Below are 21,444 nucleotides of genomic sequence, written 5' to 3'. Positions count from 1 at the left end.
TCATACTGAAGAAATGCACAATAGTTTAAAGGGATGACAAGGAATATAAAAGAGATCATTTTTTAAAATTAAAAATGAAGTACCTATCACCAAATATTGTTAGATTCATCAATTGCTTATGAAACTGTCTTTTTCATGAAGCTTACAAGGCATTACATGTGAACAGCATGATGGAACTGTGATTGATGGACCAAGTCATGCCGGTGGATTTGAGTTAAATTTATAAAATAACCCAAATAAAAGTGGTAAGAATATGGAGAAACAGAAGCTAGCTTTTGTAATTTGAGAATAGGTAGCCAAACAATTGAATAACGAATACAGAAAGCAAGCAATTTATACATGTTTGTATAGATATTACCACTCCATTCATATTCCTTATTAGAGTAACTAGTACTAGTAGTGGAATTGAGTTTCACTGTACAGGACACTTGATCAAGTCGAGAGCTTGGTCACATCTTTGGACGACCTGTTATACTTCATGTGGCTCTTCACCAGTTGCCCGGCCGCAATCGCCGACATCAGCGACAGCTCTCCGGCCAGAACGGACCCCGCAACGATGGTCGCCAGCAGCCTGGAGTTCGACCCCGGCACCTCCTTGCTGGCTCCCTTCACCCCCAGCAGGTTCAGGCACGCCGACTGCGACGCCAGCTGCGTCCCTCCCCCGACCGTCCCCACCTCGATCGACGGCATGCTCACCGACACGTGGAGATCCTTCCCACCGTTGATCGCCTCCATCATGGTGATGCAGTGCGAGCTCTCCACGTTCTGCGCCGGGTCCTGCCCTGTCGCGATGTACACCGCCGACACGATGTTGCTAGCGTGCGCGTTGAATCCTCCCAGCGCTCCGGCCATGGCGGAGCCGGTGAGATTCTTCAGCATGTTGAGCTCGACCAGCGCAGCCACATTAGTCTTGAGCACCTTAGTCACTACTTCTTCCTTGATGATGGCCTCGCACACCACCGATTTGCCTCTCCCTTCGATCCAGTTCACCGCGGCGGGCTTTTTATCGGAGCAGTAGTTGCCGGAGATGCCGAGCACGTCCATGTCGGGGAACTGGCTGACGAGGAAGTCTAGGACGTTCTGGACTCCCTTGGAGACCATGTTCATCCCCATGGCGTCGCCGGTGCTGCAGGTGAATCGGATGTAGAGATTCTTCCCGGCGATGGCGCATTTGATCTTCTGCAGGCGCCCGAAGCGGCTGGAGCTGTTGAACACAAGCGAGAGCGTCTCGAAGTTGAGAGGCTCCTCGAGGAATAGTTTGAGCTCCGCGGCCCGTTTAGCCGACCCGAACCGGACGACAGGGGCGCGGGTCATGCCGTCTCTGTGGACGGTGCTGGTGGCGCCGCCGGAGGCCAGGATCGCCTTGCATCCTCTGTTCGTGCTCGCGACGAGGCAGCCTTCCGTCGTGGCCATCGGAACGGAGTACTCGACGCCGTCGAGGAGGAGAGGGCCGGCGATCCCCACCGGAATCTGGACGTACCCCACCGGCATCTCGCAGCACTGACCTAAAATTGCCTCGTAATTGAATCCTTCCAAGGGGAGGCCGGCTAGGGATTTGCCGGTGGTGCGCTGCAGCGCCTCGCGGCGGATGGAGGCGGCGCGGCGGCAGTCGCCTAATTTGGATTCTAGGGCGTAGGAGGGGATTTTTCCTTGGACGACGGATTTGACGATCTCTTCATCCTCCTCGGGGAGGGGTTCGATTGGAGCGGCGACGATCTTAGTCGGGGGTGCGGCGGCGGCGCAGGGGGCGGTGCGGGAGTCTTCGTTGAGCATGAGGTCGTCGATGAGGATGTCGTCGTCTTCGTCGTCGTGGGGGGCGCGGGGGAGGATGAGGGACTGGACGAAGGAGATGCCGAAGAAGCCGAGGAGGTAGATGAAGGAGGCGAGGAAGACGACGATGGCGGAGATCTCGGAGAGGGTGACGACGTGGAGGGGGACGGAGTTGCGGATCTTCTCGCGCCAGCGGAGGAGGAGGAAGTAGACGACGGAGAAGAAGAGGGTGAAGAAGACTCCGTTGGTGAGGTAGAGAGGGAGGGGGAGGGCGTCGGAGGCCTTCTCTTTGCCGGATAGCTGCATTTTCACCGCCATCTCTCTCCAGATCCTTTTCCTCTTCTTTTTCAGAGAGATGGAGGTTTTGAGGTGAAGCTGGTGAATCAAGGTTTTGTTATTTATAGTTACTTGAGGCTCTACTCCTTCTCAGGAAGCTGCTTACAACCTCCCTACTACTTCCCACCCCATTATTATTACCACTTCTAAATTTAATCATCTCTTTTTTTAATTAATATTTAACTCTTCAAATTCATTTTATACCAAATTATTCCATTTGTGTTTTTATCAAGTTTTATTAATGGTCCTATCGTACTTAAGTTTGTAGGGAATTATTGGGATCAAATCAATAGTATACTAGTATAACACATGTAATTAAAACATTTTCAAATTGTTTAATCAATCATAAAAAATAATTAAATTTTGGTTCGTCTCACATTTTTCAACATAAAAAATAAATCACGAAAATTGAAATTTTCACAATCATCCCACCATTCACTTTTTAGGCAAATTACGTGCTGATGTGGCAGTCAATTTAATACACATGGAAAAGATGTCGTGTTTTGCCTAATGCTATTTTATCTATATTTTAAACTGATCGTCACATTAGCACGTTATTTGCTACAAATGGAAGAACGAGAGCGAGTATTTCATCTTTAGGATAGACCATAATTTGACTATTTTTTATGATTTATTCGGCAACCTGTCCTTTGAAAAACCCTCAAAATTTCATGTTCTATGGCAATGAAACGCAACCTAATTGGTGTGTCATTTTCCTTTGATTAGTAAGTCGGGGCTTCGAATCATCACGAAGGTAAATATGGATATGGATTATGCTTTCTCATTTTTTTAAAGAAAAGAAATGAAAAGCCTGCGTGTTTTGTGTTTCCTAATAAAATTCCATTTCTTGGCGTCATTTTCCTCGTGCTGGACTTCCGTCTCCACTCAAAAGTCAAGAACGTCAAGTTTTACTTCCTTGCCATTTTTTTAATTTTTTTTGAACCATTCACGTTATTTTTTTTGAACCATTCATTTTAGTATTACTAATTATTTATATATTCTCTATTTAGTAGGACAAACAAACATGTATACATTACTAATCTGTACAGGTCATCAAACAAATAATCAACAATTAATCATTAAGAGGTACATTGAGTAATGTGATCAGGAGAATCAATTTATGACCACTACCTTACTATTGGCTGTACTTGATTAAATTATTTGTATATACATTTTACACTGTACATAAGGCGTTATATTTGACATTATAATGTCAGTATTTGACTCTACCCTTAGCTCACCATTGTTGAGACTTGATACCCAAAACATTGTCAAACTAAGCTGCGGTTTGGTAAATTCATGTATCATTAATTTGATTACTAACTAATTTATATCATCGTCATCATCATATAATAATAGTAACACACTAAATTTTCCCACGGTTCACACGGCCTTTTTATCTCATGATTTGGTACTTTTTGATATATATATGTGAATGAAGGAGTAGGTTAGAGTTAGACCAGATTGCATATATGTGTAAACGCAATTTTTTCTTCTAATTTTTGTCTTGTTATGCAAATATTTTATATATAGGTATATGCTTTCTGCCGTTGAGTATTTTTGTAATCAGCACAAACCACATGACTGATTCCCAATTTAGCTGGTTAGTCAAATTCCAGCTCTTGCTTTTATTGTTGAATATTGCCAACAAATGGGTCATCAACTAACTTGAATAATCTTACTTCAATTTGGTACTTGCGTCTGTAATTTTGTTTCAAACTCCATAACCAATTTAGTAGTAATAAAAAAGACTATTTTTATATGGATGGCCTGTTCAACTTCTTGTTTTGTTTTTATTCATGTGTTGAGATACCAAAATCTTGAAATGAAGTCATGGATGAGCATCAATTGTGGGTATCTACATATAAAAAAGGGGATCTGGCTGGATAATGATTGCACAAATCTATATAGGGAAATGTGATGCACAAAATATAAAACATGCAAGTGGTTGCACACCACGATCTAATGGCGAGCTGAATGGCAATTTCGAAACTAAATTAGGGTTTTGATTAGTGACAAAATGTTGTTTCAGCGACGAAAACGACGCATAATTAACAAGTGGTGGGCGTTGATGATCACATTTATTATGAAATAGTGGCAGCATGATTTTATAGGTGTAAAGAGACATGAATGTTAATGCTCGTGTTTAATATGATTTGTTAAACTAGGGAATTAATTAAGAAATTGAAATCCGAAATTAATATGGTGGTGCGTTAATGAAAACGTTCATTTGTAGAGCATCAATATTGTGTTTTTTTGAAGTAGAGCATAAATGTAGCGTCACCTCACCGGCAGCCAATTCAAATAACTTCACCACTTTAACATAGGTAATAAGACTCCTATACAATTAGGTACATGAATTAGGAAAAATGAATTCATAATTATTATCAGGAGTATTGGTTTCTAAGACCATCCGTTCATCCCCAACCATAAATCTTCAAGCATACACTAAATCCAAACTTATTTTTGGATTTTTCTACGGATCAATGCTAAATATATGATACATCATACAACACCAAATATGGTCTACTGCAAAAATTTAATAAATATTACAAATCAATCCATTATTATTTAGTTAATGTGAACTAAAACACGAACAATAAATTACAATAACAAAAATAAAAAAATTAATCTAGTCATTCGGTAAATCATAACCAGGTCCCTCCAATATTGTAGAAGTACAAATAATATGTAATAGTTGCTTCGTCATTTGGTTGTTCTTATGCTGAACTCCTTTCTATAAAATGCATCTTCTCCGAAGTTGAGATGACGACAAATGAAGGTGCTGAGGTCAAGAGTGCTCGACTCAATATGACCCAATAAGATACAAAAATGTCATCTAGAACTTTGAAATGTGCTAGTTGATCATTTGTGTTTGAGATTTTCCACAATTGGTGTCAATTCCGGTGAAATTGAATAATATATGGCTTGTTGAAATAATCTAGGTGGACTAATCGGATCGGAGAAGTAACTATGCAATTTTTTAATAGTTGCAAGTGACGTTGTTTCATGCTAACGCTGCGATTAATTATCATACAGTACCAAATAAAATTAGGATTCATGTCGATATTTTTCTTAAGGTAAATCGCGGGAAAAAAACATGAAATTTGATCAAACTCGGGTCAATCTCGCAACTTTAAAAAATAGTCAATTAAGGAGTAGTATATAATAACTTTGATATTCTTTCAATTTTTCAATTTATTTGTATTTGGAGGAAATTGTGTATGATGTGAAAGCCGAAATATATACATAAATATATATTTTGCAAATTTGTATACATCATTTACAAAAACCATTGATTTTTATGAAATTATAGTAGAATATTATTAGATTATAAAGTTATGTGATTGAACAAAGTCTGACTAAACTTTCTGATTTTTGTGACAATTTGCTCTTTTTCTTAATTTTAGACAAAATAAGAAAAATGTCAAAATTATGATTTAACTGTTTATTTTAAAAAATTACGGAATTAACCAAAATTTGACAAAACTCTTATTTTTCCGTGACAATCTTCACTTTCTCTTATTCTTAGACAAAATTTTGGGATGAGTGTTTAATGCCAAGTTAATCATCTTCATTTCTTCCTCCTCTTCGAACAGGTAAAGGTCATGTCATATTGGTAAAGGCCACATGATTTTACTTCACCGAAATTTATAATTATTGGAGATCCCAAACACGATTAGATTCATGGTTTTAAGACCAAGTTGTAAATTCATGAAAAAATTCATACTTGGGTCATAATTCATGATATTGTCTTCTAATAACCCTTAATTTTTTTCAAAGAAAAATGATGTGTTACTTTGTCCTGATTATGACAACATGCATTTATTGATTGAGAGAGCACCCTACTATATTGCTATTAGCGTGGCTTTGTGAATAAATGAAATATTGCGACTTTTTGGGATCAAACTAAATAAAACGGTGCTACCTAACTTGTCATTTATGTGCATTGTTTGGGCATTAAAGTCTGCAGTGGCTGGCTGCCGCCGGCCTTACTTTTTTAATTATTTAATCATGTTTGTAATTTTTCATAATTGAAAAATTGAAAAAAAAGGTTTATGCATAATTTCCACTTACCTTACCAAAGATATAAATATTGCATTTACAAGACTTTGATGTGTAAATTCATGACTTTTAAACACACTACATATGTCTGTCTCCACTACTACCAAAGTCAATATTTCATTTACAAGACTATGATATGTAAATTCATGACTTACAAACACAGTCTGTCTGTCTCCACTATTAGTCGACATCCAATAAGGTAATGTTGTTCATGGAAAAACAAAAATTATTAGTAAATTTTAAAATTTAGGCTCAAACAAATAGTATCACTCATCATCCAGAAGAAGGCAAACAGATAAAGAATCATCCCAAAAAATTTAGCAGGCAAAACCATCTATCTATCAATCTGTCTATTAGTCTACAGCTTGTAGCAAGTGGAGGGAGGTGGGCCGATTTTAATTAGACACGGACACAGGAGCAGCTGACTCGAGGGTAGGATTATCCTCCTTGACCGATTCCCAGTCAACTTGTCGAAGGATGTTGAACCTTTCATCCAAGCTTACAAACTCCGAATGAGGTGCGACCACCTCACCCCTCCCGGCTTTATAGACAAGAAGCAAACCAGCTCCCATGTCGGGACCGTGGAGTTTTCCAGTCAGCAAAACGCGTAGGGGCATGAACAGAGATTTCCCCTGTATGTGTGTTTTCAGTATTACAAATGGATAAATTCAACTAAAGAACTTCATTCCTTCTTCACCAAAACTAACCTTGCGTTTCTGTGATTTACCAAAGCTCTTCACCCACTTCTGCCATCCGGCACTACCTTCTTCGAGTGCACCAATTAACTCACCATTGTCATACGCAGCAATCAGGCTTGCAGCAACTTCTCCCAGCTTATCTTCTAATACTGGTCGACCTTCAGGACTGCAATCAACAACTTTTTAATAATTGAAATTTCATGCATGGAGAATAACATGTATTAGACTATGGACTTATACCCAGAGGCTGGATTATCAATTCCAATCTTGTTTGACAAGTGGTTTGAAATGAGAAAATAGAAACGAAACTAATTCAGGCTACATAATTACCTTGCAAGCGTTGCATGCAAAGGATAAGACAGTAGGGTTTTAAGAACATTATCAGCATCTGGTATCAAGTCAATTCCATCCTTCAGCAGCTCTACAGCCTCCTGGTCATACGAAGTCATGCAATAAAAAAGACAAATCATTGACGGAAACAAGTAACCTTATCAGCAGATTGTCTATAGATGTATTGATTGTCATTGTCAACTTCGAGCTGCTTAAGTACAGAATATAGCAAGCAAATCAACAGGGTGTGTGAGATAAAGGATCACCAAGAGGGCTCTTATCGGTCAAAATCACAAGTGTGAAATAAAATAGCACAAAAGGCGTACTTCTACAAAGCTCCCCTCAGATTCTGTTAGAATGCCGATACTCTTCCAACGCTCACCGATAAGCTTAGTCAGATTTTCTGATGGAAGAGATCTCAAGTGCTGACCATTCATCCACCTTGCAGAATCATAAAGTAATACTGAGGAGACAAGAATCAATAATACACAGAGCCACAATCCTTTGAAAGACAATGAACCATAAAAACATAAATGGGCTACAAGCAGAAAGGTCAGAGGTTAAAGAGCCACCAATCTATAGAATTGCTATGCGCAGACTAAAGTATTGCATAGTTACCTCAACTTGGTGGAATCAAAAACAGCACCACTCTTGTTAACACGCTCAATCGTAAACTTATCAACTGCAAACAGTGTCAGAACATCATTGTAATAACTATAATAAAGTCAAGAATCTTGATTTGCATGAAAATCACTTGGTGAGTCTTTCATAGAGGACTAACTAACCTAGTTGGTCGAGGGTGAAAAATTCATTCTCAGTACCATCACCCCAACCCAATAATGCAAGATAGTTAACCATTGCTTCAGGCAGATAACCCATCTCCTTGAACTGTCAAAGTAGTTTCAGTAAGAAAGTTAGTGCAAGAAAAGATGCAAGGAAAATCATCAGCAGAGTTTTAAAAAAAGAATCGCGTGTTTCACAACCCAGAGTTATAGGTTCATATATCTCCAGGTGAAGGGGTAAAAATAAAACAGCACTGCCGAAACCGGATCACCTGACCTACTGAAGTTTCCCTACTCCAAGGGGAAAAATGAAACAGTAATGCAGAACTGGATTACCTGACCTACAGAAGTTGCCCCATGCCGTTTTGAGAGTTTGCTCTTATCGGGTGCAAGGATTAAAGAGACGTGTGCAAACTTAGGCATTGGGAATCCCAGGGCCTGTTTTCCATAAAATGTTTCCACCTTGTTAGTTTGTTTTATCCACACAGACAATATCACATTACGAGTTGAAAAGCACAACACAATCAATAACACTCATCCAAAATTGTTGAACAATGAAAAGAGGAATAGAAATAGAAACGAGTTCTAGTGATACCTTATATATCAATGCTTGCCTCAAAGTATTTGGCAAGTGCTCTTCTGCTCTGGAACACAAATACCAGCTTTTACACTCCGATGCCATAGACAACTATAAACCATAAAGTAAGAAACATTTGTAGCAGGTTGCTGTACTCACCTAATGACATGCGAGATAGCCATGGTAGCATCATCAACAGTTACACAAAAGTTGTATACAGGTTGCCCGTTACTTCTCATAACCACAAAATCTCCAAGTGTGTTGAGATTCCAGCTTACCTTCACGACACTATCAAGCTAAGTTAGTTTCGGAAAAGAAAGCACGATTAGACCTCAGTCACAAGTTTCTGAGCAAACAAGAGAGCACTTGGTAATCAATGTTAGGCTGTTTTAACATCATTGAGCATTCCAGATTTCTAACTGAGTGTCCAAAAAATAGCATTCTGGATTGCTTTCTTATAAACATTTGAGCTTGCAAGTTGCATCTAGACCATTTACACGGAAATGAGAAAGTGACCAAGTTTTAGTATGATGTTATATCCACATCCTAATGAAAATTCCCAACTTCACCAATCTAAAAGATTTAAAAACCACATCTACACTCATTGATGATCATTTGAGCTTGTTACAGAAGAGATTCATCAGCCTATGCTCGCTGGAAACTACAGAGACGAAAGAGAAACAGATTGTAAACACTAGAGGGTCAGTAAAGGTATACCTCACCGCGAATGAGATCATCAATTTTCAAATATCCTGCACTAGGAACTCGGAATCGATAAGTATAAGGCGTCCCTTTTTCCAACTCCTCTTGCACTTCAATGTCTGATGCAGTAGCCCACTTGCCGGAGTAGACAGGAGGCAGCTGCTTGAGTTTCGCAATCTCTTTCATCTTTTCAAGCTCCTGGTAGGTATTGAGAGAACCAAAACTAAGAAAGTCGAGCATTTTGGACTCCATGAATTCATAAAGGCACAAACAAGCAGTTAAAAGTGAAAATACAGAGAAAGTAAGGATCACCTCGGCAGAGCAGAAACAGCGGTAAGCATGCCCGTTTTGGAGGAGTTTATCGGCGTATTCCTTGTAAAGGGCATTTCTTTCAGATTGACGATAGGGACCATAGTTGCCACCAATGCCTGGGCCTACATATCAATTCCACAAATAACAACTGAATTAAATAGGATAGCAAAAGAGAACCACATTTCAGGAGAAACCAGACATGAATTGCTTGGTCGATTGAGGTGTGAAGGAAGTAATCAAAACCAATTTGAATTTCAGAATCAATTAATAACAAAATTGAACTGAGGCGATGAGGCTTGCTAACCTTCATCCCAATCAAGACCAAGCCAGGCGAGATCGCGAAGCAAGGCTTCCTCAGACTCCTTAGTTGACCTCTCTAAGTCGGTGTCTTCAATTCGGAGCACAAACTTGCCGCCTTTGGACCTGGCGAACAAATAGTTGAAGAGCGCAGTGCGCGCGCCGCCCACGTGCAGATTCCCGGTGGGGGAAGGCGCGAACCGCACTCGAACCGAGTCATCTGAAGGTGGCGGCGGCGAGGGAGAGGAAGACGCCGAAATTCTAATGCTTCTAACAAAAAACCGTCTTCCGCGGAATAGCAGCATGGATGGAGCCTCCGTGTAAACACCAACCCGCATCCCCAGGCATGGCGCCCCCAGAAGACAACTACCCATAATTCTTCCTCTTCTTCTTCAACTAATGGATGAAGATGAAGAAGAAGATTAGATGCAGATGACGTTTGTCGCAGCGGAAGTGGGCCTAATTCCCAGTAGCCCATTCTAGCAAATGGTTGAGGCCCAATCATCAAAAGCCCACACTAAATCGAGCGAAATTTGAAGAAAGATTTGAACTTTTGCATAAGAAATTAAAATCCTGTGGATTATGCAAATAGGAGTTGGAAGGGATGATGAAGTGCTTAACGGTGGTGAATCAGATAGGAGTCGGAGTAGTTGAGGCGAAGCAAGCAAAATGCGTGGAGAGGAGAGCGACGACGATGATGGCGATGGTGTCAATGAGAGATAGAAGCAAAAACAGAAAGCCTCTCCAGAAGGGGAGAAGCCTGAGCATTGAAGCTATCCAAACGGTCCAAGCTCTCAAGCGAGCTTCCAAAAATTCCCACTCCTCTCTCCAAGAAGCATTTGCCGCCAATTTCAGGCGTTTGCTCAAATCCGACATGATTGCTGTTCTCCGCGAGCTCCTTCGCCAGAATCAGTGCCTTTTGGCCCTTCAGGTTTTCCCTCTCCTCCTTTTTATGCCCAATTCTCTTTAGTTATTTTAATACTGCTTGCCTAGAATTACTTGGATTGAATTATTCATAAATCAAGAATATGGATTACTATGTTTTATGAGTCAATTGTTGATATGTAGGTGTTTGAGGATATGAAGAAGGAGGAGTGGTACAGCCCTAAACTGTCGCTGTATGCTGAAATTGTTGCGGCACTTGGCAGTAACGGAATGCTTGAGCAGGTTCATGAACTTATTGTCGAGCTCAAAGCTGAAACTACTGTCACTCCAGATCTTCAGGGATTTAATGCATTGATGGAAAGCTTAATGAGTTTGAATCTCACTGGATTAGCAGTGGAGTGCTACTACCTGATGAAATCGGTATCATGTGACCCAGATAAACTGTCATTCAAGATACTAGTTGATGGCTTAACGTCAAATGGAGAAACGGAACTTTCAGAAGCTATACAGAAGGATGCTCGAGAATATTATGGTCCTTTTTGGGATTTGTCAGAGGAGGAAGAGGCTGAATTGAGCTATGGAAGCACGTGGTGAACTATGGTATTTTTCAACTTTATAGGTGGGAATGAAATTAGTTGCTGTGTTCTTAATGCTGGATCCTCTCATGTTGTTTTCATTGATGCAAATGGTGAAATGGAAGATGAGATGAACCAAAGAATCCAATCTATGTTTTGCACATGACTAGGTTATTGAATCAACCTTTGTATAATGTATATATGGTCATCTAATGTATGTATGAATCTTGTTTTAACACTGCCTTGGCCTTATACTTGTTATGTTTGTTGATTTATTGTTCTTTGTTCAAAGAGATTGAGATGAGATATAAATTGACCAAGCATTTATATAGTAGTATGTGTATGTTTGTAAACTATAGCATTGCATTTCAAGTGACTCAATTACTGGTGCTTAGCTATTGAGTATTTTGAACGCTAACTTCACAGTAATGTTAGCTAATGAGCATTTGGGATACTATTTTCACATTAATGTACGAGTTTGAATGTATCAGAGCAATAGCAACCATCCAAATCAGAGATTGAAGCAAAAACTTTCGAAGTCTTTCTAATTTTCTCATCAACCCAGCCTACATTTAGTTGGTAATGCTGCACGTCTGGTGGTTTTACACTGTTTCAGTGAGCGAAGCCATGCCTACTTTTGCGAAACTTGAGATCACGCGTGCTGAAATTGTTTTCCTGTGAATGTCTGGCCGAACATCCAGTTTGGTGGCGCGACACTGTAAGATGTTAGCGTTTGCCAAGCAGCTGTGGTGACCTCGAAGGATAAGGGTTGGCCAACCAGGTCGATGTTGGTCTGCCAGTTCTGCCCCCAGTCCCTTCCCATCGGAATCCATCCAGTCCTCGATCCCTTCACTTTGACTGCAACAACCTGTCCATCCAACCCAACATTGCTGACCAGGACTTGCATGAAGATAGCACTGCCCTTGACAGTGAAGCGAATTCCACCTTGTCTTTGGCATGTGGCCCTATTCAGGTTTGATCAATTACAATTGATTATTGTCAATGTTAAAGCCACATGACTAAAGACTGATTCTTGATATACCTTCTGTACTGGATTGAAAGTAGTTGGGGCTTGAGGTGGGAAATGAGAGAGAAAGTAGCCTCAGGCAAGTGAAAGTGGGCTCTGGGAAAGTTGCACCAGCCTCCATGATCGGCAGGTAAGGCGTAGTTAGGCGGGCAGAAATCAGTAGCGGTGACAAGGATGGGAGGAGTGGCTTGTGGGAGTTGAGCGCTTCTGATCTCAAAGCACGCACCGCAGCTGCTCCCTCTGTCGAACAACATCCCACTGAGTCCTGTGGTGTACTTGCCATAGCTTTTGTGAAGGTCTCCATAACCACAAGCACCTTCTGCAACAGATCAATGCAAGTGTGAATGATGAAGAATGGCAGAGCTAATTAATGGAATTCTATACCTGTAAGCATGGAGTCATTGGAGTCTGTGGAGTAGGTTGCAGTGGCTGACTTCCATTCGGCAACTTGGGCGTGCATTAGGTTTGAGAAGAAGCAGAGGATTAGGGCTGAGTGGAGAAGAAGAGCAGCCATTAACAAACTGCACTGTGCACTGATTGATGACTTTTTCTTGTTTCTTTTTATATCTTTTTCAAACTAATTTCCGCCATTTACTCTGTGTATCACTTTCTTCTTACTAAACTATATGTAAAACCACTTTTTGTGTTTCCCACTTAACCATTTATTCCTCCTCTTTTCTCTTTCTCTCTGTGGAGATTTTATGAAATGGTTATTTAATTTTTAATTCCAATAGAATTCAAAAAGTAGGATGCGGGAAATTATTCAATTTGATGAAAAGTAGGAAGTAATTGGACCCAACCAACTTAGAGTTGTAAAGAATATGCTTAGGCATTTTTTTGAAATAAAATGAAACCATACATGTCGTGTAGTAGCAGTATAAAATATGGGTGTAAATATTCCTCATATTTAATTTTAAAAATATTAAATAAAGCTACATTTTTTTCAAAAGAAAATTTTAAAACGATTCAAGACTGCATTTTTAAATTTTAAAAAAATTATTTGTAGGAAGGAAAGAGCATTTGTTTACAAATAAATTAGTTCTGATTGAGCTGACAGTCCCACTCTCTCCGACTCTCACGAAATTTGGCATCGCGGAGGAAAAGAGTGGATCTGGAATGGAGAGCTCCGGCGAATTGGTGGCGCTTCCCGTGTTAGTGGAGTCCAACTACAGGGCTTGCACAATTCCCTACCGATTCCCTTCCGACAATCCCAAGAAACCCACCCCCACTGAGCTCTCTTGGATCAATCTCTTCGCCAAATCAATCCCTTCATTCCGGTATCATCCCTCCCCCTTTCATTCATTACTCCCACTTTTACCATAATAAATCATCAATCTTTTTTTTTTTTTTTCTTGATTGATCTGCAGCAAACGTGCTGAGGCCGATGATTCCGTTCCGGATGCTCCCGCCAGAGCTGAAAAGTTCGCCCAAAGGTATCACCATTGAATGCCCTAGCAGAACTAGTAGTTTCCTTTATCGATACTCTTGTTTACACTCCACAGATATGCTGAGATACTGGATGATTTGAAGAAAGACCCTGAGAGTCACGGTGGCCCGCCCGATTGCATTGTATTTTCATCTCTCACTCTCCATTTGCAATCATAAACGATTACTGCTTCTCTGAAATTCCTGATTTCCTTTCCAGCTTCTTTGCCAGCTCCGTGAGCAAATCCTTAGAGAATTGGGCTTTAAAGATATATTCAAGAAGGTCAAGGTAAGACTCCCGCTTCTCTTTTCAGGGACAACCATTTCATCCATTTGATACTAGCATTACCGTAATTCGATGATCATATTATAATTTTATGTGCCAAGGGGTCCTATGGTGTGCAAATATACATATTTTGTGTTGATGCCTCAAAGAAAGATTTAGAAGAGATTTTGCTAGCATGCCTTTGCAGTTTACTTCTTTTTCTTGTAATGGGAGGGACAGGGACATGTATGTATGACAAAGGGATTTTGATTTGATGCATAACAGGAGGAAGAAAATGCCAAGGCGATATCTTTATTTGAGGGTGTTGTCCACCATAATGATGCTATCCAGGATGAAGCTGCACGCATTGAAAATTTGATTAGAGGGATATTTGCTGGTAACATTTTTGATCTTGGCTCAGCTGAGGTACGTTAGGTTCTTTCCGTATAAGAGTAAGGTGTTTGATCAAGTGGAAGCCTAGACTTATTTGAGTTTTTCCACTGATTCCTTCGTTTAGTTTTTAAAGTACTCAAAATTACTTGATTTATTTTAACTTTTTTCTGAAAAAAGGCCTTACAAGATTTTCCTGTTACATGCATTTACTCATCTCATTTAATTTGTGCATTTTCATTTCTTAGTCTAATCCAGATTTGAGGGGTTAAGCACTTATTTTCTCAGGAGACTAACTATGAGTTTATAGTCCCTTTTTTTCTACCTTAGACTATGTTTAACTGATGGATCTTAAAACTTCCTTAAACCAATACAGGCTTCAAATAGTTTCAGCGATGTAACTTGATGCTGGAAGATTTCAGATGTTTGATGCTTATATAGCTTCTGAGTCGTGTGTGATCTTATCTATTTTCAGCTGTATCGAATTCTCATCATACTAACATTTCCTAGTCAGTAGTCAATTTGCTTGAATTGACAGAAATTTTCTGGTGAAACATGTTGGCATTTGTAGTTTCAGACTTTCAGCAATCCAGTCTATTGACTACTAACTTTGATAATTTATCTTTATAATATAGATTCCCCGTATTGCATGGGCTTAAAAACAATTTTTCGATTTTAATCTTGAAGCTTGCAGAGTTGTTTGCAAAGGATGGTATGTCCTTTCAAGCTAGCTGTCAGAACCTTCTCCCTCGACCCTGGGTTATTGATGATTTGGACAAGTTCGTTTCAAAATGGGGCCGGCGTCCATGGAGAAAGGTTATATTTTTAATTTCTGATTATTTTATCATTTGTTTCAATGTACTCGCAGAACCAGTCATAAAGGTTTATGTTTTCTTCCACTAACTATAACATTTATGCCACAGGTTATAATATTTGTAGACAATTCTGGTGCAGATGTCATTTTGGGTATATTGCCATTTGCGAGGGAGTTGCTTCGACTTGGTGCCCAGGTCTCATTTGCTATCATTTACTTGTTTGCTAAAGACTTTATCTTGCTTGGAACTCTTTTTTCCTGGGTAGTGCTGTAACATGTATGAATCGGGTCTGTAGCAAGAGACTACTTGTGGTTAATTGATTCAGCATGATTTACATAATTACATGTCCAATTGTTAGACAAATTTAGTATGAAATCTTCTGTGCTCTTGTGGCTCTTGACAAGGTCTTGAATTTGGCTTTGCGTGGCCGTGTGACACTCCCATAAGATAACTGGGGTGTTACTACATTAATGGTTTGCCAAGTCTGGGGCATTGGGATCATTAGCACTAATACCTTAAATCTCTTGGGGTGAAACTATGTTCAACTTGAACTCATTATTTGACAAACATGTCTCTTGTCAGTCTGAGTGTAATCCTATTTGAGGTCGTTGTTCTCTGAATTCTTTGCAGGTTGTACTGGCGGCAAATGATTTACCTTCCATCAATGATGTGACATATGTCGAGTTAATAGAGATTATAGCCAAGGTCAGTGACAATTTTTTGTGCTCTTACAACTTTTACTCTAGGTTCAGTTTATGTACTGGCTTCAAATGATTTGACTTCCATCAATGATTGCAATTTATGTAATCCTATTATATGCTTCTATTTTACAGCTGAAGGATGAGAGTGGGAAACTTGTGGGAGTTGATGCTTCAAACCTCTTAATTACAAATTCTGGTAATGATTTACCGGTAAGAAGCTCTGTGCTAATTCTTAGTGATTCCATACAACCTTTCTTGAACTGATCTAGTTAAACGAGTGGGTGGTCTTATTCGTTGCAGGTTATTGATCTATCAAGAGTATCACAAGAACTTGCCTACCTGGCAAGTGATGCAGACCTTGTGGTCATGGAAGGAATGGTAAATGCTTGTGAACTAGTTGTGGCATACTGTTTGAGTTCATATATGTATTTTGTAACTGTCGATAATGTATTTCTAGACCAATAGTAATGGTATACTATTCAGAAGAACGGAATGCTTTCTCACATTTTTCGTATGATGCTCTTCTCCAGGGTCGTGGAATTGAGACTAACCTATACGCGCAGTTCAAATGTGATTCCTTGAATGTTGCTATGGTAATGAATCCAATCATCTACTCCTATTATTAAATCATTTTGCTCCTTTTACTCCATCTTGTTGATTGATAATTGCCAATCCATTGCTGTGTCTGCAATTCAGGTGAAGCACCCAGAGGTTGCTCAGTTTCTAGGAGGACGACTCTATGATTGTGTGATCAAGTACAACGAGTTTTCCAAATAGAAAAACATTTTGCGACCACATATGGAACGTGATGCAGGCGTACTCGCGTAGAACATGGATTCATCTATCTTTCTTTCTACTCTTACATGTATAATAGATAGGTGAACTCTGTAATCCATGGAACAAATCTTGATTTTCACCATCTAGCCATTCTAATATATTACTCCAAATCTCAATAGGTGTTGCTACATTTCGCTCCAGCTTACACTTGTAGTTCATTTTGTTGGTACCTAAGGTTCATTTCTGAGTTAGGGACCGGAGATTTGAAGATCCAGCTCTAGTTGTTGATCGAAATGGGAAAACGACGAAAATATAAAGTTAGTGGTTTTTTTTTTGGCTAGTTACTAGTTAGATAATGACTTGAACGCCACTGCAGTTAGATGGTGCATGTTATCTCAAGAGGTGAGAATATGAAGGGGAAGAATTTGAAGGGAAAAAATATTACAACATTGGTTTCCAACACTTGATCTCACAATCAAATTCAAGAAAAAGAAGAAAAAATAACTTAACAGCATTCTACATTCAAAGATACAGACAAGTTTACAAACAGCCTCACCGGGCACACAGCAACACATCCTCTGGTAAGTTATCAAATGATGCCAAATTAGCACTTCCAAAATGTTACGGCTACAGAAGGAGATCGTTCTCTGTCATCTACATCCACAATCGAACAACATGCAAGGCTGGCAAGGATTCCATGTAGACCTGATAACGACACTCCCAATTCACTAACACAACAACTGTTGTATAACTGAAATCCCACATCACTTTTAACATATCTAACCATTTTTGCATGCGGAGTACTTTCTTTCAATTTTTCAATATTCAATTCGCAAAATATATTTCTTTTCCTGGTTTTAACCTACCATTCAAGAAAAATCAACCTCTATACCAATAGTGAATTCATATAATCACAAATTTATGTTCAGTTAATTACACTCGGGTGAAACATGCAGCATACAAGTAGGGCAGAAGGGGAAACAAATGGAAAAGTAGCAAGCACCTGTAACATGCTGAAATGGAAACTAGACAGCTCCAGGGGCATCCCTCATGCTTATGTTTAAGCTGTTTCGCATGGTTCGCCTTCCAATGCCACCATTCCCCTTGGTCATCATAGCAACAAATTCTCCATAATCGATCCTTCCATCCTGAAAGAGATGTTCGATTGGAGGTTAGCAAATGTTGATTGAGAGCTTTATAAACATTTCGCAACTCCAAGCTTTCAGCAGTTTTTGTCACACTTTTCTGCACTGTTGAAAATCCTATACGAAGTTGACAGGAGCAAGAAAGATAAGAATGAGCCATCACTTACATTATCTTGATCAACTTCTTTGATTATATCTTCAATGAAAACATCAGTCATATTGTGCTCTACGCAGGCTTGCTGAAGCTCATCAACCGTGATATAACCACTTCCATCCTTGTCGAAATATTGGAATGCAGCCAAAAGATGTTCTTCACGTTCAAGTTTATTCAAGTGAATTGTAGCTGCTATAAACTCTCCATAGTCGATGGTTCCACTATTGTCTACATCAGCCTGCAAAAATAGAAATAATTTAACAAAGACATGCCGAATAGTATCAGTTGGTTAATTAACATTCCACAGATTTTAAACCAACATAATTGTATAATATGCATCTGCAGCATCATATGTCAACAGCCATTATGGAAACTGATACGGTGCTAGTGTTGTGTTGTCTAGAGATAGTGATTTTACAGAAATGGTGACAAGATAGGGTTACGTAATATTTAATATTTTAAAAAAAACTTCAAGCATATTTGTTGGCACTCACAGGTAAAACCATAGAAGAATTCATTTTTCTATGAAGAATCTAGAGTTCTTCTTTAAGTGAATCAATAACAGTATAATTTGTCTAAATGAATAAGGCCACAAAAGTAATTGCTAGTGAAAAGAAGTTGTCATACTGCATCCATAAGATCTCTTATTTCTGTGTCCTTTAAGGTTGATCCATATTTTCTTAATCCAGCTTTGAGTTCATCAAATGTGATTGCTCCACTATTATCAGTGTCCATAGCAGCAAACATCTCTTTTAAGCCAGCAATCTCTTCTTCTGACAAACTTTCAGCTATAACCTGGAGAGAGCAAGATCAAGGTCTTCATTATTTTTCGTGATCATATTTTGCTCTGCTGCCTCTGCAGCCAGCAAGCAACTTAAGCAATATATGAATTGCAGTTACTGGTTAAATTGGTCCTGAGAGAACAATTTATAGAATATACATACCCGTAGAGCCATTTTCTTCAACTTATTCATTGCAGAGAACTGTTTCAGACGAGAAAGCACAGCAGGATCCAGGGCCCTATCAGGGGCAACACCATTTTCACAAATCCAAGGATGGCCTACATAAATTTAATATAAAATAAAAATAAAGGTGATCAGAAAATTCATGGATGCTGCGTAAGGAAAATGCATTATCAATATCTCACTTGACATCAGCTGCTAAGTCAATATTAACATTACTAAGGTACTATTGAAGTAATACTATGAAAAACATGTGTCAAATAGATACGCAGACAATGTTGAAAGAAGCCAATTGTCACTATAACAATGTAAGAAAATAGAGACATACACAGTACTTCGTGAGCAGTCAACCGCTCTGAAGGCTTCATGCATAACATCTTACGTATAAGATCCTTAGCACTTTCTGATATCAGCGGCCATGGATCAGAATCAAAATCAATGTACCCCCTCAAAACCGCATCAAATATTCCCTGTTGAGTTTCTGAAAATAAACAGAAACCATCAATTCACTGCACCTAGAGACATAAATTGTTAATTTGTACTATTACTAATAGACTTACCAGCCCAAAAGGGGGGAACACCACTTAACAATATATAAAGGATAACTCCTGCTGTCCAGACATCTGCCTCGAAGCCATATTGCTTCAAAAGAACCTCAGGTGCGACATAATATGGGCTTCCAACAACATCCGTGAAAATCTGACCTGATAAGAATAAACCATGCATAGAAGTTAGACCAGCATCCAGCAATGAGAATATCCAATGCTCGTCTATTGACCAAGCTACACTACAGAACCACCAATAAAAAAAAAGCCAAAAAGGAATTTTACCTGGCTTGAAAAAAACTGAGAGGCCAAAATCAATAGCTTTCAGAGAGAAATCATCGTCCTTGTTGACCAATAAAAAGTTCTCTGGTTTAAGATCTCTATGCATCACCCCAAGTGAATGGCATGCCTCAACAACTCCAACAATGATCTTAGTCAACTGGGCTGCCTTTCTCTCACTGTAGTGGCCCCTTTGAATAATGCGGTCAAACAGTTCGCCTCCTGCACAGAGCTCCATGACAATATGAACATACAAAGTGTCCTCATATGCCCCCTTAATGGTGACTATATTCTTGTGACCAGCCAGATGGTGCATAATCTGGATTTCCCGCCTAACATCCTCCACGTCTTCTTTGGCAATCAATTTCCTCTTTGATATGGATTTACAAGCATATTCAATGCCAGTGGAGTTCTCAGTGCACAGAAAAGTAGTACCAAACTGGCCTTGTCCTAACTTACGGCCTAGAGTATAAATATCGCGGATATTTTCGGTCTTGTGACCCAAGACAAAGTAAGGCTGGTTGGTGGCACCGCGATTCATGATGCTATCTTTCCTAGGGCTTATGAGGGGTGGATTGGCTTCCTTTTTGTGGTTTGGCTGGGCTTCTTTGGAGAATTCTTGATCGGCAGGTTGTTGGGAAGTCAGGGTAGTCGGGGAGTTGTTGTCAGAAGAAATCGAGCCGGCTGATGATCCTTTGCGCTTGGAGTTGGACTGGTCTTCAGGCACGTTGTAGCCTTGAAAAGGTTTGCCTCCAGATGATCCACGACATGTATTGCCCATGAAACAACTCAACTTCCCCTTTGCTTGCCTCTCTCTCCCCCTATCAGCTCAATATTGAATCAATGTATTCCTTGTACACAATCTTTTTTCCATGAATAGGAAGAGCCTAAACAATCTGACAGTTACAAACAAAACAAATAAGGTAAGAATTGCAACATTAGCACACAAATTAACATTATATCCAAATTCACACTCAAAACAATAGCTAGTCATAAACATTTTCTTCCAATCTCTCTCTCTCTCTCTCTCTCTCTCACACACACACACACAGACAAGGGTCAACAGAAACAGAAAGAGACAGCTGAAGAAAATTGATGACCCAGATCGGATCCAGAATACAAGAAGTAATAAGAAGTACTGATAAGTTAATGGCAGATGAGAACGAACTCGAATATACGAGATCAATAAATCCACCAATAAACGAAGCAATCAAATCCCAGAACTAAAAAATAGGGAAATCATATATCACATATATAAAGATAGGAAAAGGCAGAACCTTTGCAGAGTAGGAGAATAATGAAGAAGAGAAGCACGAGAAAAATGGGATCTTGAAAAATCAAAGCTAAGTAGCAGCAGACATAAAAAAAGCAAAGAATAAAGAGTCAAACTTGTGTATGCATATATATGTTAAAATAGGGAGCAAGAAGATACACTGTATTTTTGTACATACATACCAAATTACAGCTGGACAAAAAGGAACTCAAGATTGAGGAAGCTTTGAGGAAGACGATGGGATGTTGCAGAGTGTGCCACCATCCAGGTTCCTGCATTTCTTTCATTTTTTATCTGAAAAATATCTAGTGATAAAAGTATAATCAATTAAAAATATTCGAGCGATCAATCAATTTT

The 21,444-nt window shown here is 39.4% G+C and overlaps 6 protein-coding genes across 7 annotated transcripts; 2 read left to right on the top strand and 4 right to left on the bottom strand.

Moving 5' to 3' along the window:
• Positions 1-254: 254 nt before the first annotated feature.
• Positions 255-2,206, bottom strand: LOC125188964 (3-hydroxy-3-methylglutaryl-coenzyme A reductase-like). The gene has a single exon (XM_048086096.1). It carries the CDS (start codon positions 2,086-2,088, stop codon positions 433-435), a length of 1,656 nt encoding a protein of 551 aa, XP_047942053.1. The 5' UTR covers positions 2,089-2,206; the 3' UTR covers positions 255-432.
• A 4,173-nt stretch (positions 2,207-6,379) lies between these two features.
• Positions 6,380-10,278, bottom strand: LOC125187893 (glutamate--tRNA ligase, chloroplastic/mitochondrial). The gene is made up of 12 exons (XM_048084542.1): positions 9,877-10,278; positions 9,573-9,694; positions 9,276-9,458; positions 8,718-8,836; positions 8,577-8,625; positions 8,318-8,419; positions 7,985-8,087; positions 7,818-7,881; positions 7,526-7,640; positions 7,200-7,300; positions 6,879-7,035; positions 6,380-6,803 (listed from the first exon to the last, which is right to left on the bottom strand). The coding sequence occupies exons 1-12, from the start codon at positions 10,241-10,243 to the stop codon at positions 6,567-6,569; spliced, it is 1,719 nt and encodes a 572-aa protein (XP_047940499.1). The 5' UTR covers positions 10,244-10,278; the 3' UTR covers positions 6,380-6,566.
• Positions 10,260-11,565, top strand: LOC125187895 (protein THYLAKOID ASSEMBLY 8, chloroplastic-like). The gene is made up of 2 exons (XM_048084544.1): positions 10,260-10,800; positions 10,938-11,565. Exons 1-2 carry the CDS (start codon positions 10,474-10,476, stop codon positions 11,346-11,348), a joined length of 738 nt encoding a protein of 245 aa, XP_047940501.1. The 5' UTR covers positions 10,260-10,473; the 3' UTR covers positions 11,349-11,565.
• Positions 11,566-11,760: 195 nt separating this feature from the next.
• Positions 11,761-13,027, bottom strand: LOC125187894 (expansin-A16). The gene is made up of 3 exons (XM_048084543.1): positions 12,741-13,027; positions 12,372-12,675; positions 11,761-12,294 (listed from the first exon to the last, which is right to left on the bottom strand). The coding sequence occupies exons 1-3, from the start codon at positions 12,868-12,870 to the stop codon at positions 11,982-11,984; spliced, it is 747 nt and encodes a 248-aa protein (XP_047940500.1). The 5' UTR covers positions 12,871-13,027; the 3' UTR covers positions 11,761-11,981.
• Positions 13,028-13,382: 355 nt separating this feature from the next.
• Positions 13,383-16,919, top strand: LOC125189151 (damage-control phosphatase At2g17340-like). Of its 2 annotated transcripts, none has more exons than XM_048086395.1 (12): positions 13,383-13,633; positions 13,712-13,789; positions 13,859-13,925; positions 14,002-14,070; positions 14,332-14,472; positions 15,124-15,252; positions 15,360-15,446; positions 15,882-15,956; positions 16,085-16,162; positions 16,253-16,330; positions 16,483-16,545; positions 16,649-16,919. In XM_048086395.1, exons 1-12 carry the CDS (start codon positions 13,473-13,475, stop codon positions 16,727-16,729), a joined length of 1,107 nt encoding a protein of 368 aa, XP_047942352.1. In that variant the 5' UTR covers positions 13,383-13,472; the 3' UTR covers positions 16,730-16,919. The 2 variants fall into 2 exon arrangements, with proteins under 2 accessions (XP_047942352.1, XP_047942354.1); XM_048086397.1 differs by having other exon boundaries at positions 13,384-13,633; positions 13,724-13,789.
• Positions 16,920-17,132: 213 nt separating this feature from the next.
• Positions 17,133-21,427, bottom strand: LOC125189150 (calcium-dependent protein kinase 4). Its single transcript, XM_048086394.1, has 9 exons — positions 21,270-21,427; positions 19,821-20,710; positions 19,551-19,694; positions 19,319-19,471; positions 18,973-19,088; positions 18,656-18,823; positions 18,042-18,266; positions 17,733-17,877; positions 17,133-17,434 (listed from the first exon to the last, which is right to left on the bottom strand). Exons 2-8 carry the CDS (start codon positions 20,593-20,595, stop codon positions 17,755-17,757), a joined length of 1,704 nt encoding a protein of 567 aa, XP_047942351.1. The 5' UTR covers positions 20,596-20,710; positions 21,270-21,427; the 3' UTR covers positions 17,133-17,434; positions 17,733-17,754.
• Between the last annotated feature and the right edge of the window lie 17 nt (positions 21,428-21,444).

This window comes from Salvia hispanica, chromosome 5, assembly GCF_023119035.1.
Source record: "Salvia hispanica cultivar TCC Black 2014 chromosome 5, UniMelb_Shisp_WGS_1.0, whole genome shotgun sequence".
Lineage (NCBI taxonomy): Eukaryota > Viridiplantae > Streptophyta > Magnoliopsida > Lamiales > Lamiaceae > Salvia > Salvia hispanica.
The sequence above is the reverse complement of the archived record's forward strand: the minus strand, read 5'-3'. Positions and strand labels throughout refer to the sequence as shown.

Bases quoted from the DNA above. Each gene is read 5' to 3' on its own strand.
- LOC125189150 (XM_048086394.1), bottom strand. From the start codon at position 20,595: ATGGGCAATACATGTCGTGGATCATCTGGAGGCAAACCTTTTCAAGGC. The intron at 19,472-19,550 runs GTAAGTCTATTA...GTTTATTTTCAG, and splicing joins TGTTCCCCCCTTTTGGGCTG to AAACTCAACAGGGAATATTT. The intron at 18,824-18,972 runs GTATGTATATTC...TGCTCTCTCCAG, and splicing joins TGAAGAAAATGGCTCTACGG to GTTATAGCTGAAAGTTTGTC.
- LOC125188964 (XM_048086096.1), bottom strand. From the start codon at position 2,088: ATGGCGGTGAAAATGCAGCTATCCGGCAAAGAGAAGGCCTCCGACGCC.
- LOC125189151 (XM_048086395.1), top strand. From the start codon at position 13,473: ATGGAGAGCTCCGGCGAATTGGTGGCGCTTCCCGTGTTAGTGGAGTCC. The intron at 13,790-13,858 runs GTATCACCATTG...TACACTCCACAG, and splicing joins GCTGAAAAGTTCGCCCAAAG to ATATGCTGAGATACTGGATG. The intron at 14,071-14,331 runs GTAAGACTCCCG...GATGCATAACAG, and splicing joins ATATATTCAAGAAGGTCAAG to GAGGAAGAAAATGCCAAGGC.
- LOC125187894 (XM_048084543.1), bottom strand. From the start codon at position 12,870: ATGGCTGCTCTTCTTCTCCACTCAGCCCTAATCCTCTGCTTCTTCTCA. The intron at 12,676-12,740 runs GTATAGAATTCC...GATCTGTTGCAG, and splicing joins CAATGACTCCATGCTTACAG to AAGGTGCTTGTGGTTATGGA. The intron at 12,295-12,371 runs GTATATCAAGAA...AAACCTGAATAG, and splicing joins CTTTCAATCCAGTACAGAAG to GGCCACATGCCAAAGACAAG.
- LOC125187893 (XM_048084542.1), bottom strand. From the start codon at position 10,243: ATGGGTAGTTGTCTTCTGGGGGCGCCATGCCTGGGGATGCGGGTTGGT. The intron at 9,459-9,572 runs GTGATCCTTACT...AATACCTACCAG, and splicing joins GCTGTTTCTGCTCTGCCGAG to GAGCTTGAAAAGATGAAAGA. The intron at 8,837-9,275 runs GTATACCTTTAC...AGTGTCGTGAAG, and splicing joins ATGATCTCATTCGCGGTGAG to GTAAGCTGGAATCTCAACAC.
- LOC125187895 (XM_048084544.1), top strand. From the start codon at position 10,474: ATGATGAAGTGCTTAACGGTGGTGAATCAGATAGGAGTCGGAGTAGTT. The intron at 10,801-10,937 runs GTTTTCCCTCTC...GTTGATATGTAG, and splicing joins AGTGCCTTTTGGCCCTTCAG to GTGTTTGAGGATATGAAGAA.